General features: G+C 42.1%; 1 protein-coding gene across 10 annotated transcripts in view; it reads right to left on the bottom strand.

Annotated features, from left to right (window-relative positions):
• Positions 1 to 15,591, bottom strand: part of DENND4C (DENN domain containing 4C) — a 202,377-nt gene that overhangs the window by 103,680 nt on the left and 83,106 nt on the right. For 9 of the 10 annotated variants that reach the window (XM_020790381.3, XM_020790378.3, XM_020790382.3 and 6 more), the window contains one exon: positions 10,656 to 10,831. The exons of the other annotated variant lie outside the window; for it this stretch is intronic. In XM_020790381.3, coding sequence (XP_020646040.3) covers positions 10,656 to 10,831 — 176 coding nt within the window. The remainder of the gene's footprint in view (positions 1 to 10,655; positions 10,832 to 15,591) is intronic. 10 annotated transcript variants of the gene reach the window in all.

Consider the following 15,591-nt stretch of genomic DNA (forward strand, 5'->3'; position numbering starts at 1 on the left):
TCAAGAAGAGGTGGCAAGAATACACAGAGAAATTATACCAGAAAGATTTGGATGTTTCTGAAAACCCAGATAGTGTGGTTGCTGACCTTGAGCCAGACATCCTGGAGAGTGAAGTCAAGTGGGCCTTAGAAAGCTTGTCTAACAACAAGGCCAGTGGAGGTGATAGCATTCCAGTGGAACTATTCAAAATCTTAAAAGATGATGCTGTTAAGGTGCTACATTCAATATGCCAGCAAGTTTGGAAAACTCAACAGTGGCCAGAAGACTGGAAAAGATCACTCTACATCCCAATCCCAAAGAAGGGCAGTGCCAAAGAATGCTCCAACTACCAAACAATTGCATTCATTTCACACGCTCGTAAGGTAATGCTCAAAATCCTACAAGGTAAGGCTTCAGCAGTATGTGGACCGAGAACTCCCAGAAGTACAAGCTGGATTTTGAAGGGGCAGAGGAACTAGAGAGCAAATTGCTAACATGCACTGAATTATGGAGAAAGCCAGAGAGTTCCAGAAAAATATCTTCTTCTGCTTCATTGACTATGCAAAAGCCTTTGACTGTGTGGACCACAGCAAACTATAGCAAGTCCTTAAAGAAATGAGAGTGCCTCACCACCTTATTTATCTCCTGAGAAACCTATACATGGGACAGAAAGCAACAGTTAGAACTGGATATGGAACAACTGATTGGTTCAAAATTGGGAAAGGAGTACAACAAGGCTGTACACTGTTCCCCTGCTTATTCAACTTATATGCAGAATACATCATGCGAAAGGCTGGACTAGAGGAATCCCAAGCCGGAATTAAGATTGCCGGAAGAAATATCAACAACCTCCGATATGCAGATGATACCACTCTGATGGCAGAAAGTGAGGAGGAATTAAGGAACCTCGTAATGAGGGCGAAAGAGGAGTGTAAAAAACGGTCTGAAGCTCAACATAAAAAACCCTAATATCATGGCCACTGGTCCCATCACGTCCTGGCAAATAGAAAGGGAAGATATGGAGGCAGTGACAGATTTTACTTTCTTGGGCTCCATGATCATTGCAGATGGTGACAGCAGCCCCGAAATTAAAAGACGCCTGCTTCCTGGGAGGAAAGCGATGACAAACCTCAACAGCATCTTAAAAAGCAGAGACCTTGCCAACAAAGGTCCATATAGTCAAAGCTATGGTTTTTCCTGTAGTGATGTATGGAAGTGAGAGCTGGACCATAAAGAAGGCTGCCCGCCGAAGAACTGATGCTTTTGAATTGTGGTGTTGGAGGAGACTGTTGAGAGTCCCCTGGACTGCAAGGAGAACTAACCTATCCATTCTAAAGGAAATCAACCCTGAGTTCTCACTGGAAGGTCAGATCCTGAAGCTGAGGCTCCAATACTTTGGCCATCTCATGAAAATAGAAGACTCCCTGGAAAAGCCCCTGATGTTAGGAAAGTGTGAAGGCAGGAGGAGAAGGGGATGACAGAGGATGAGATGGTTAGACAGTGTCATCGAAGTTACCAAAATGAACTTGACCGAACTCTGGGAGGCAGTGGAAGACAGGAGGGCCTGGTGTGCTCTGGTCCATGGGGTCACGAAGAGTCGGACACAACAAAATGACTAAACAACAGCAACAATACAACACCTGACAGAATATTATAGAAAAACAACAAATTCAAAAAAATACAATTTTTATAGCAATGGGGCACTCAAGATGAAGAGGTTAAGGAGAGAATGTTAAAATGGCCAAAAAAATTGGATATAGTATAAAGCTAGAAAAATGGCAACAAATGTGGACTCAAATCTTAAAGTAACATTAGCAACTTCTTATAAGGAAAATATATACAAAATGTTTTATAGATGGCATCTCCCTCCATCCAGACTTGCAAAAATCTCTGCCAACATTTCGAATAATGTTGGAAATGCAAAAACCAGGAAGGAACGTATTACCATGCTCGGTGGACATGTGATATTGCAAGAAAATGGTGGATTAAAATTCATACATGGGTTAAGCAAATGTCTAAGCAAGAAATAGAATTTAAACCAGAAATTCTCTTATTGGGATTAATACCAAATAATATAAATAAACAAAGCTATTATATAATATCGCATGTTCTGACAGCAGCATGGGCACAGGAGTGGAAAGAGGGAGACCCGCCAAAGGACGACTTGATTATCAAAAAATATTAGAATGTGCAAAAATGGACAGATTAACAAAGAGACTAAAAGGACAAGAAAAATCGATTTATTACAAATGCTGGAACCTATTCTATGAATGGTTGAAAATAAAAGCTTTGCGACAAATAAAAAGTAAAGGAGTAAAATGAATAATATGGAGAAGATCTTGCCGAAACAAATGTTTTTAGATATAGATACTGTATATGCATATGCATATACATACACATACACACACACACACACACAAACATATATAAGATGTTGGTTTTGTATATTTGTAAGTTTTATGTTGGGAAAATAAAATATTTTTTTTAAAAAAGAAAGGAGTGGAGATGCTAAAGTCTCAACTTAAGTGGCAGCTTCGTGAAATTTTTACAGGCCGCACACGAGGCAGGCTGATGCTCTTTGCTCAAACAAAACAAACACTGAGAACGACTGTTCAAAAAGGTTATCTTGTTCAGGCAGGTCACACACCACTTGAAGAGGCCTGAAGCGGCCATAAAGGAAACAAAAGCACAGTGGTGAATAAAAACAAAATACTAGCAATCCGTTTTTTTCTTTTGTTTAACTAACAGGCAGGTTGCAATATAAATGGTCTGAGTCCAGGAGATCCACAAGAGATATATTTTCCCAAACAGAATTAAGGTAAGCTCCAAAGCCGAGGTGCTGGTGCAGTGGCAGCAAGAAAGGAACTGAGGCACTCAATGCCAGGGGTGGAGTTAAGGGTAGCGTGGGGGAGGTCCTGACACCATGTGCCTAAGCTCTAGAGCACTGCTCTTAAACCAGACCAAATACATGCTTACAGCAAAATATGCACAAACCTGATGCTTAACATAGTAAGTCACAACTAGAATAGGCTCAATGAATCAGTGGGAATTGGGTGAGCCAGCAATAATTCAATGGGCCTACTCTACTTGCAACGTAATACACTAAGCAACAGGATTCCACCTAACGCAGTTAGGTACAGGAACGCTTTCTAAATTTCCTTTTTAAAAAACCATTTCATGTATCAACAAAATGTAGGAACAGATATAGGGAAACATACTTCTGCTCATACAGAGAGGAACAAAAATGCTTTCCAACAGCATTTTTACATGCTGTCCAAGAGCTCTCCCACCCTGTTTGTGGAGGAGGGCTACTATCTGAAGTGAGAAGATTAAAAAAGCTCTTAGGTCTCATCCAGCAGCCAGGATCAAATTGATCTTGTTCTGCTAGAAATCTAATGGCAGAAGAACAACCTTTGGAGCTTCAGATCATCAATAAGGCACACCAGTGTAGCAAAACAGAAATAAAAGTTATGGCCCACCCAAGTCACTTAGAGCAGTGGTCACCAACCTTTTCCAAACCGCGGACTGGTTGGGGGAGGTGGGGTCTGTGCATGCGTGAGTTAAGAGTTTCCAGTCTGATTGAAAGGAATCAAAAAGTGACATCTATGCCAACTTTTTAAATTGCATTTTATATATTTTAACTATACAGTATGTTTTATGAACTGGTTGCACAATATTTAAATTGCATTTTGTATATTTTAGCCACATAATATGTTTTATGAACTGGTTGTACATTTTAAAACTGCATTTTGTATATTTTAGGCACATAATATATATTATAAAGTGGTTATATATTTTTAAATTGTATTTTGTATATTTGGCCATAAATATGTTTTATGAGCTGGTCACCCGACTGTAATAAATAAATTCAATTCCGTGCTTGAGAGGGTGGGGCATGGGGGCACATCTGGATGGGCAGGGCACACACACATGCATGTGTGGATGGGTGTGGGGCATGTGGGGGTGGGCGGGGAGTCCGTGTGTACATGGGGAGACCCTGTGCGTGCGGAGTGTATGTGCGGGGGCAGGTGGGAGATCTGTCTCCACGGCCCGGTCCTGCCAAGTGCCGGGCCATAGACCAGGGGTTGGGGACCCTGTATTTAGAGCACTGTGTGTGGGGCTGAAGAAAAAACCCACAAAGAACTGCTGTGATCACACTGCATATGGATGAGGATTTTAGTTATTGGATCCCTGTCAAGACAAAACGCCAACTATTTTGCACAGTGCGATGCCTAATAACTGATAGCAGCATTTTTAAAAGTTTGCAAGAAGCATTTGAAGTGAAAAACAGCATCACAACTCCATAAAACATTAACGTTTACACTAGATTTACTTTCCAAAGTGAAAACCTTAATAACCCGAAAGTAACCTGTTTAACCTACTCTCTAGGCATATGTGGTAGACCAGACCTGGGCAAAGTGCGGCCTGAGGGCCACATACGGCCCGTGAGCCGCTCCTGTCCAGCCCGCTGGTCATTGCTCCAGTTGAAGCACTTGTTCAACCCCAAGAGAGACTGGATTTCTCTCACTGAACAAGTTGAACATCTAAACTTGATCAGTTACTTATCTTTAACATATCGCAAAAAAACTCTTTAGTATTTGTGAAGATTAATAAGTTTAAAATAAAAACAATCATAACATTACTATTTCATTTTATTTTTAAGTAAAGTTGGTTCGGCCCCGAACACAGTTCAGATTTTTCATGTGCCCCCCCTCCTACAGAAATTAATTGCTCACCCCTGTGGTAGACTATACTTTCCTCAAGCAATGGAAAAGCAAAGTGCTACATGAAGAAAAAAGAAAACTTATACCACACAACTGTTCATAGTTGTGAACTGTCTGCTGTGCATAGCTCTGCAATACCATAGTATTTTTCAAATTTTGCCCTTCTCTCCCTGTCACTGTATGAAAATCTAACACAAAGAAAGGAAATTGGCTGAAATACACAAGTGAGAGAAAATGTTCATATTCTGGAAGTACAATTAAGGAATATGAAAGGAAAAACACTATGTCAACATTGGCAGCTTTCCAAGATTTTTTATTGTGAAAACCAGCCAGACTTTGTTATGTATCCTGTCATGCGGGGTCCTGGTAATTCTAACAAACCTGCTGTTCCAATATGGGAGAAGAATCAGCTTTCAATTTCAAGATCTTTTATCTTCAGAGTTTCTGCAAATATTTCTGAAGATAGCATTTCAGTGAAATTTAAGAACAATTTGATGATTTCAAATGGAGGTTTTGAAGCAGCTAGAAGAAGAGAATTAACAGTGAAAAGAGTAAGGGGAAAGAAGAACCCCTCAGAAATGATTATTTTTAATATTATGGTCTTTAGATTTTTTTTTAATTGCTAAGGCAGCCTTTGTGCGTGAATAGTTTTATGGCTCATGTACCACGCCCATTCCCTCTCACATCAATGCAGAAAGATGATACTGATACTGATTACATTTGAACATGGAATCGCCTAGTTCATGCAAAGCAATTAGATTCAAACAAATACAGGATCTCAGAGGGCTCATACGACTTTTGTTGGTTTAAGAGAACTAACATTTGGCTCACTCACTGCCTTCCTCCATTTGAGGAAGAGAAGTGAAAAGTGAAGTGAATTCATCAACAGGAATTTAAAAATACATTTAAAAGGAATACACAATTCTCTACCTTAATAGTGTATAACAAGATTCTATTTAAATGAAACTACATTTCATTTAAATAAGAATGAAACAATAAACCTTTTTATTTTCTCTTTCAGCTTCTCTTGATCACATTATTGATCACACATTAAATACTTTTACAATCTCAGTATTTGTTTCCAATAAGGTACTCCTTAGCACCTAATAGAAAACACACAGGAATATTCATCAAGCCCAAAAGAGATCCCAAGAAGCAGTTTATTTTCTGGGAACTCAGTGGTTCCCATCCTTGCATCCCCATATGTTCTTAGACTACAGCTCCCAGATATGCTGGCCAGCACATCTACTGGTGAAGGCTTCTGGGAGATTTAGTCCAAGAACATCTGGGGACACACTATGTTAAGATGCCGGCCACAAAGATTGGTGAAATGTTAGGAAGAAAAACACTCAGAACACAGCCAAACAGCCTGAAAAACTTACAACAACCAACACTATGTTAACTGCATTCCACTGGAAATTGTTAGAAAGTCCCTCAATTTCAAGAGCTCTTTAAAGGATATGGGAGTCTGCAGTGGAGAAATCTGTGGGATTCGCATTCCTCTCATGAGTCTTAGAACAAAGTCATTGTTGCAAATAGTATTTCTTTTTTCCAGAAATACATTTCATTGTTTTCTCTTCAAAATTAATTAGTTCCACAATTCTGACTACCAAAAAAGTAAATTATGGTTTAGATGGGATATCAGTGGCTGTCTAGATTTTGCTATGGCTGTCTAGATTTTGCTGTGGATGCCCATTGTGGTATAATGGATAAACTGATGGACCAGAACTTAGAGGAGACCTGGGGAGGTACAACCACTCCTTCACTTTTAATGCTTATTGCAAACTTAAATGGAAAACCCTTTATTAGAGTAACTATAAGTTGGTTCCAACTTGACAGCACATAGCTAGAGATGGGCACGAACCTCAGTTCAGAGGTTCATGCCAGTTCATACACATAGCACCACAGATGCTACTTGTTCTCTTCTCCCGCCTCCCCAGCTAATGACCCACTCTTCCTCTTCGGTTGTTCAACCAATCCCTAGCAGGAACACATGTCTGCCTGTCCTGCTTCCTTGTCTGAGTGGGTGATCAGCCAAGGACGTGGGGCAAAAAAGCCAGTGCTCCTGCCGAAGACTGGTCAAACAGCCAAAGAGGAGGAAAGGAGAGCACACTGGCTGCTGAGTGGGAGATCCAGCTGAGGAGGCAAGGTTTGTGCCCATCTCTACACATAACCTATAACAGCTTTTACTGCATGCATACTTGCATTAATCTCTGTCATTGTCAATGGTCGAGAAAAATTCAATCTGTCATTCAGCAATATCTGCTGGACCATCATAGAGAAGCCTGTCTATACTGTACCAAATTTATACATGGAAACAAAAGAAACAGTGAAGCAATATGCAATGATCTTGGGTACCAGTTAGGGGTTATGAAGAGGTCTTGTCCAAGAGGCAAGACAGTAACAGGCTTCTCTTATTTTAAATATTGCTCCTACATTTCTTGTTCTTGTTAGCACCCAATTTTTGGTTTCAATTCTCCGGCAGGGAATAACAGATAAAGACAGTGCATCAATTCAGTCTATATGTAAGCCAATTTTATTCAAACACATATAACTGGGCCTCGTTCCTAAAAAGGCGGACCGGGAGCCCCATCATACATTTGGTAAAGCATTTTATAAGTTTCTTACACAAAGTACAATAAGCACAGCGTCCCCTTATTGGTCCCTTGAACCCTAATCTTAAAGCTCATTGGTTAATAAGTACCCGTGTTGGGTCATTCCACTAGATGTAAGAAAATATCTAAATTATATCTCTAAGATCTCCCTTTGGACCTGTGAGTTAGAGGAGTTAATAAATTGTGTATTAGTGTGACCCATTTGTGTATTTGGAAACATCTGCTTATCTTTTAATGATGGATTATGGGCTATCTGAGTTAGGGTAGTTAGTCTTTGTTGCCTGCCTGAAGGCGCTGTTAATTAAATACATTGTTATTCAAGCTTGGCCTTGAATAGAAAATTCACACAAAGCTTACAAAGCAGGCTGTGTCAGAGTTCTCCAAGCGGGAGGGGTAGGGGTTACGACTACCAATTCAGCTTCACTGGCATAAAGCATAATCATTTTATAATCGTTTTACATTCGAGCAATGGTAAGGCATAATTATTTTATAATCATTTTACATTTAAGCTATGGTATTTCATACCATGGGACGTGGTGGCGTTGCGGGCTTAACCGCAGAAGCCTGTGCTGCAAGGTCAGAAGACCAAGCAGTCGTAAGATCGAATCCACGCGACGGACTGAGCGCCCGTCGCTTGTCCCAACTCCCGCCAACCTAGCGGTTCGAAAGCATGTAAATGCAAGTAGATAGAGACCACCTCGGTGGGAAGGTAACAGCGTTCCGTGTCTAAGTCGCACTGGCCATGTGACCACGGAAGATTGTCTTTGGACAAAACGCTGGCTCTATGGCTTGGAAACGGGGATGAGCACCGCCCCCTAGAGTCGAACACGACTGGACAGAAATTGTCAAGGGGAACTTTTACCTTTACCTATTTTATAATCATTGTACATTCAAACAAAGTTAAAACTTAGTTTCATTGCGCCTTGGTAACAAGAACTTGGAAAGTTGGTGTGTTTGATAACTGAAGAAGTAAAAGTAATAATAAAATGCTGTTTAACATCTACATGAAACCGCTGGGAGAGGTCATCAGGAGGTTTGGGCTGAGGAGTTAGCAATATGCTGACGACACTCAGCTCTACCTCTCGTTTTCCACCAATCCAGGTGAGGCGGTTTCTGAGCTGAACTCATGTCTGGACCTGATAATGGACTGGATGAGGGTTAATAAATTGAAACTCAATCCAGACAAGACGAAAGTGCTGTTAGTGGGTGCTTCGCCGGACAGGTTGGAGGGCCATTTCCCTGCCCTGAATGGGGTTACACTCCCCCTAAGGGACAGGGTCCGCAGCCTGGGGGTGCTCCTGGATCCCAGTCTAACTTTGGAAGCCCAGGTGGACTCGGTGGCCAGAGGCGCCTTCCTTCAGCTGCGGAAATTATACCAGCTACGGCCCTACCTGGACGAGCGGAGTCTCATGACAGTTACACACGCACTGGTAACATCCCGTATAGATTATTGCAATGTGCTCTACGTGGGGCTGCCTCTGAAAACGGTCCGGCAACTGCAACTGGTCCACAATCGAGCTGCGCGGCTGGTGAGTGGTGGAGCTGCTAGAGATCACATTAAGCTGATTCTGTTCAATTTACATTGGTTACCAGTTGCTGCCCTGGCCCAATTCAAAGTGCTTGTTTTGACATATAAAGCCCTAAACGGCTTGGGCCCTGGATACTTGAAGGACCGCCTCCTTCCATATGAGCCTACCCGGCAGTTAAGATCTAGCCAGGGGGCCCTTTTGAAAGAGCCATCCCTCAAAGAGGTAAGAGGGATGGCTTGTAGACAAAGGGCCTTCTCGGCAGCTGCCCCCAGACTATGGAACGCCCTCCCAACTGAAATTCGTCTGGCGCCGACGTTGATGACATTTCGGCGCCAGATCAAAACCTTCCTGTTCCGGAAGGCTTTTAATTGAAATAACAACTGTGGGTCCTGATGATGGCAATTTTAATTGTATTTTAATTGTATTTTAGTCATTTTATTGTATTGAATTTTAATTATTGTAAGCCGCCCAGAGACCTCTGGGTAGAGTGGGCGGCATATAAATTAAATAAATAAATAAATAAATAAATAAATAAATAAATAAATAATAAATAAATAAATAAATAAATAAAAAATAAGAATTAAATAAACAGTTTGAATGTTGTAATACTGTGATTAAAGTGAATCCTACATAAGTAAGCATATCTGAAATCCAAAGCACGTTTAATGAATAAATACAGTGGTGCCCCGCATAGCAACGTTAATCCGTTCCAGGAAAAACGTCGCTATCCGGAATCATCACTATACGGAAATAAAAACCCCATAGGAATGCATTAAACTCCGTTTAATGCGTTCCTATGGGGGATAAACTCACCGCTAAGCGGAAATCCTCCATATGGCCGCCATTTTCGCCGCCTCGGTAAGCGAGGAAACCGCGCAAAAACGCTGTGGGCGGCCATTTTGTTTACCCAGCGGCCATTTTGGAACCGCCGATCAGCTGTTTTAGAACATCGCAATGCGAAAATCGGTAAGCGAAACGCTTACCGATCATTGCAATGCAATGTTTTCCCTATTTAAACATCGCAATGCGATCACAAAATCCGCATCGCTATGCGGATTCGTCGTTAAACGGGGCACTCGTTATGCGAGGCACCACTGTACTACAAGAACATCCATGATTTTCCTTATATGTTTCACCTTCAAATCCTTAAATAAATATTGTTATATTTGACAGCATTGATTCAGTATTCATATTTGGTACAGCAAGGAGAATATCCTCTGGTGGCAGCGTAAAAAGAAAGAAAAGAAAAAGTCGTGCCCAAAGGCGAACCTGGGTGTTAGGGAAAACAAACAGGGGAGCTGGGGGTGTGCAACAACATCTAATGGGTATTTCCTTTCTGTTTTTAGTCTGACTTGTTTGAATCATTGTGAGTCACCACTGCTCCCCTCACTGGGAGAAAGCAGAATAAACAAACAAACAACATTCACATATCTGCTATTGAATTTGACTTTTCCTGTTTATGTATTCAAGATCTGAAGGAGATTTCACACATACCAGGTTTCTGGAGTTTTCCCCACCACCCCCTGCAACCAAATTGTAAAAATAGACCTTTCTTTCAAGCTGGTCCCCGACCTCTGGTTATCATGCAAGGAATTACAATGAAAGGGCAACAACAAACAAGACAAACAAAGAACAAGACAGCTCAATGTACTAATACTAATATAACCTTAATAATATTTTGATCTAATGCATACCTAAGGATTGGATAAAATGAATAAAATAAAGACATTCAAACTGTATATTAAAACTCTTAAAACTCACATATATAAAGACAAAAGATATCAACAAAAACTAAAAAAAACACTTACATGTACACCATGTTTGTGTCTAAGTCAATACAAACAACATCCTGTGGTGGGTCATACAGATCAAAGTACCGTGAATCAACTCCAACTATAAATGGGAGAGGAGCACTGAGCACCGTTGCCAGAGACAAAGGACAGAGGGGGATGTAGGGACACTGCCACTGAAATGGAAATATCATCTGAAGGAAAAATGAAATGAAACCCATGTATTAAAATGTTGATGGATACTACATAATATCAAGCAACATGAGTGATTGTGAAACATCAAAGCAGGAACAGAATTGCCTGCCACCACCATACAATAACTAATTCATTATTGCATTCAAATGATCCACAGCTGTGGTTTAATAATTGCTGTTGTGCAATTATTACACATCCACTGTTTGAAAACACTGAATAGCTTAGACAAGTGGGTTGCAGAAGCGCAGCACAGTTAAATATCAAATATAAGAAATGTGGCATTTTAGAATCAAGTAATGAATTGTAGTTTGCCATGTAAGCAACATGTTTTTGCTGTGAATTAACTGGAATACTATTTTGTAAATCTTTTAGTCTACCTTTCACTTTGGTGCAAAACAAATGTACAGTAGGACCCCTGTATCCACAAGATCAGTATCCTCAGTTTTACTTATCCACAGTTTGGAAATATTAAAAATATTAAAAGAAAAAAAAACCAGAAAAACTATTTTCACATCTATTACCAGAAACTAGCTGCCAAAGGGAGCCAGAAAACATGATATGAATACAGTGGACCCTCGACTTACAGACGGCTCGACTTACAGACTTTTCGAGTTACAGACTTCTCTGGCTGCAAAATTTAGATTCGACTTGCAGCCAGAGAATCGACTTACAGACCAGAAAAAACCCAAAATGGAATAAAAATAGAATAAAAACCACTGGTTATGGGATTAATCGGTTTTCAGTGCATTGTAGGTCAATGGAGATTCGACTTACAGACTTTTCGACTTGCAGCCACCATTCCAATACGGATTAATTCCTTAAGTAGAGGGTCCACTGTACTTGTTAGTGAAGAATACCTAGCATGGTCTCTGGCACTCTCTGGTAGCCAGTTCTGGTAACACATGTGAAAATAATAGTGTCTCCTATTATCAGCGGTTTTCAGTATCCACAGGGGCTTAATCCAGAGCAGATATAGAGGTCCTACTGTAATTATAATGTGAAATAAATATAAGATGGTGCAGCTAAGATAAGAAAATTTATAAGACAAATGGAGGAATTTATGTGGGCTGCAAAGAGTAGTATTAGAAATCATAAAGAAAAAGAAGTTACTTACTTGTAACTCTGGTTCTTCCAGTGGTCATCTGTGAATTCACAGCACTGGGTTAATCTGCGCCTGAGCAGAGCAGCCTTGGAACATTCCAGAGCTCAAGCACATGGTGCCGGGACATCCCACACACTACCCTTTTGGGTTTTTTAATAGTGTTTTTATTTGATACATACATACATACAGAACCAAAAACTAAAACCAAACAGAAATAACACTAAATAATAACAAAACATCAGAACTAAATATCCATACTACACATATAGATCAGAAATTTTGCCATCGTCTAGACATCTAAATATCATCAAAAGATTCTAGTGCACACTGATTCTCCATAAACTATTTCTTCCCCTTAGTTCCTGTATTTTCCTGGGCCCAATTATATATCACCTTTCCTTTACAAAGTGTCTCAGTTGATCCCATAGTGCCTCTGAAAGCATGTCTAATTCTGCAACATCCAGTAGCTTCTTTAATAGCTCATTCATTGCTGGTGTTTCTCCACTCTTCCATTTTTGGGCCCAGAGTAACCTAGCTGCACTAAATACACAAAGTAGATGATATTTTATTTTCTTAGCAATTTCTGGCATTATGTTCAGTAGTAATATTTCCGGTTCAAAACTTAGTTTTTGCTGAATGATTTCTTGTGACATTTCCCAAACCTGTAACCATTTTTTTTTATTTTTATTTTTTGCTTTTTCACATGCCCACCATACATGATAATTAAGTCCCTGGATTTTTTTACATAAAAAATAATACAAATCCACACGCTGCCCTTAACCCTGCCCCCAGCACCAAGTGCCTCAGTTCCGTAGAACCGTCTGCCGCTGCACAACATGGAAATGCGACGGACAGCGGGGAGGAAGGGCAGAGAGGGTGAATTCACAGATGACCACTCAAAGAACCAGAGTTACAGGTAAGTAACCTCTTTTTCTTCTTTGTGGTCTCTGTGAATGCACACTAATGGGTGACTAGCAAGCTGACTTACCCAGAGGAGGGATGTTACGAGAGCACAGAAGCCAGGACAGCACAACCCATCACGGCTTCAGCCTTGGCTCAGACATCAAGACGGTAGTGGGATGCGAAGGTTGACAGTGTAGCCCAGGTGATGGCTCTACAGATGTCAGTGAGGTCCACCCCTCTGAGGAATGCCGTCAAAGAAGCAATGGCTCTTATCGAGTGGGCTTTAACCATGTCTGGTAATGGTACCCGAGACAGCTTGTACACCAGTCGGATGGCAGAAACGACCCATCTGGAGATGGTCTGGCAGGTGACTGGTGCTCCCTTCGAAGTGCCTTGGAAGGCTACAAAGAGTCTCTTTGAAGTGCGAAAAGAAGAAGTGCAAGCCACATAATAGGAGAGAGCTCACTTGATGTCCATGGAGTGTAATGCCCATTCCGAAGGTGAGGTAGGTGCTGGAAAAGAGTGGGAAGCACGATGGGCTGGTTTAAATGAAAATAAAACATTGCCTTGGGAAGAAAGGAGAGATCCGGGGAAAGAGTCACCTTGTCCAGGTGGAATTGGAGGAAAGGCGGGCCCACCCTTAGGGCCGCCAACTCCCCTGCCCAATGTGCCAAAGTGATGGCAAGGAGAAAGGCGGTCTTTAGGATCAGGAGTTGCTCTGATGCCAAAGCTAAAGGCTGAAATGGAGGCTTCATAAGGTGACTCAGGACAAGTTTAAGGGACCATTGCAGAGTAAGAGGTCTCTATGCTGGGCGCAAATACTTCAGCCCCCGCAAAAACTGTTTCAGAGTAGAGTGGCGAAAAAGAGATACTGCGTCAGAAGAGCGTGGCTGGTGGGACACTATGGCAGCCATATACACCTTTAGGGTGGAGTGGGAGAGGCCACGCCAAAACAGGGAAAGCATGAACGGGAGAACTGTGTTTTCTGTGTTTATAGGTAAGCGAGGGAAGACGCAAACTTGCAGAAAGCATTCCATTTGTAGGAATATGTCAAAGTAGTAGAGCGCTTACACGCATGGCTGAGAACCTCAGCTATAGAGGGGGAAGCCTCCACACTCTCAGTTGGAGAGAGTCCAAGTCTGGATGAAAGATTTTGCCGTGATACTGGGTCCACAGGTGGGGAATTGATGGTAGATGGATGTACTCTGTTGCTCTCTCGTGAAGCACAGAGAACCACAGCTGGTGAGGCTACCAAGGGGCGATGAGGATGACATTTGTGTTGTCTTGACAGATTTTGATTGCCATCTTCTGCATCAACAGAATTGGTGGGAACATGTAGCGGAGACCCATCAACCAGCTGGTCATGAAGGTGTCCCCGGGAGCGATGACCTACTCTTGCCCGGGATCAGTAGCGGCTGTATTTCCTATGATGCAAAGATGTTTACCTGCGGAGTGCCCCAACAATGACATAGGTGATAGAAGATGGTGTTGTGGAGTGCCCACTTATGGGAAAAGCCTAAAGCCTGCTCAGGTAGTCTGCTAGGACATTCCCCTAGGCAGCAACATGGACCACCACCGGTAAATGTGCCAAATATAGCACCATTCTCAAAGATCAATGGCTAGGTAAAGCAGGGGGAGCGAGTGGGTACCGCTTGCTTGTTGACATAGAAAACAGCCATCGTATTGTCTGCTGCGATCTGAACTACCCACCCAACCAGAAGTTGTTTGAATGCCCAAAGGGCCTTGATTATTGCCAGGAGCTTGAGGTGACTGATGTGTAGACTTGCTTCAGACAGAGACCAGAGACCATGGATTGTCAGAGAGCCTAGGTGTGAGCCTCAACCAGTTGGACTGGCATCCGTGGTCAGCTGGACAGATGGAGACAGTGAGCCAAAGGATCTTTCCACCATGAGGTTGAACGGACAACTCCATCAGGACAACTGGGAGGCCAGTTTTGCCATAACCTCCAGGAGTTTGGTCGGAGGATTGAGCTCCACATCAAACAGGGAGAGGTACCAGGCCTGAAGCTACCTCATTTTCAAACGGGCGTGCTGAACAATGGCCATCATTGATGCCAAGAGACCCAACAGGCATTGAGCTTGAAGGGCTGATACCAAGGCGCCCCAGATAAATGAGGCCAGGGAAAAACGTGACCCCCTGGAGACAAAGATATGCTGACACCAGGGCTAAACACTTTGTGAACACCCATGGGGCAGTGCACAACCTGAAGGGGAGGGCTCTGAATTCATATGTCACTCCACTGAGCAAGAATCTGAGGAACCAGTGGTGATCGGCATGGATGCTGATATGAAAATAGGCGTCCTTGAGATCTATGACTGTAAATCAGATGCCCTGCCAAAGCATCTGGATGGTGGCACCTAGAGAGACCATACAGAACCGCTGAGGAGTGATATACGAGTTCAAATGGCAGAGAATGAGGATGGGACGCAGTCCCCCGTCCTTCTTAGGAATGGTGAAGTAACAGGAATAAAATCCCTGTACCATGTCTGGATGGGTTAGATGTACAATGGTGTCCTTCTGGAGCAAAGAACGTATTTCATCTTCCAAAGGAGGAGAGGGGGCCGTAGTTTTGAGGAAGTCCGCGATAGGGAGTGTCCAATTCAATTGCATAGCCTGTGGCTATGATAGAAAGGACCCAAGAATCCGAAGTGATGGTATGCCAGGATTGCAGGAATGGTGAGAGGCAAATGGAGGAGTCTGTGGCTGCTGGTGTGAGAGAAATGTCAAAGGTTC

The sequence above is a fragment of the Pogona vitticeps genome, chromosome 2 (assembly GCF_051106095.1).
Source record: "Pogona vitticeps strain Pit_001003342236 chromosome 2, PviZW2.1, whole genome shotgun sequence".
NCBI classification, from domain to species: domain Eukaryota; kingdom Metazoa; phylum Chordata; class Lepidosauria; order Squamata; family Agamidae; genus Pogona; species Pogona vitticeps.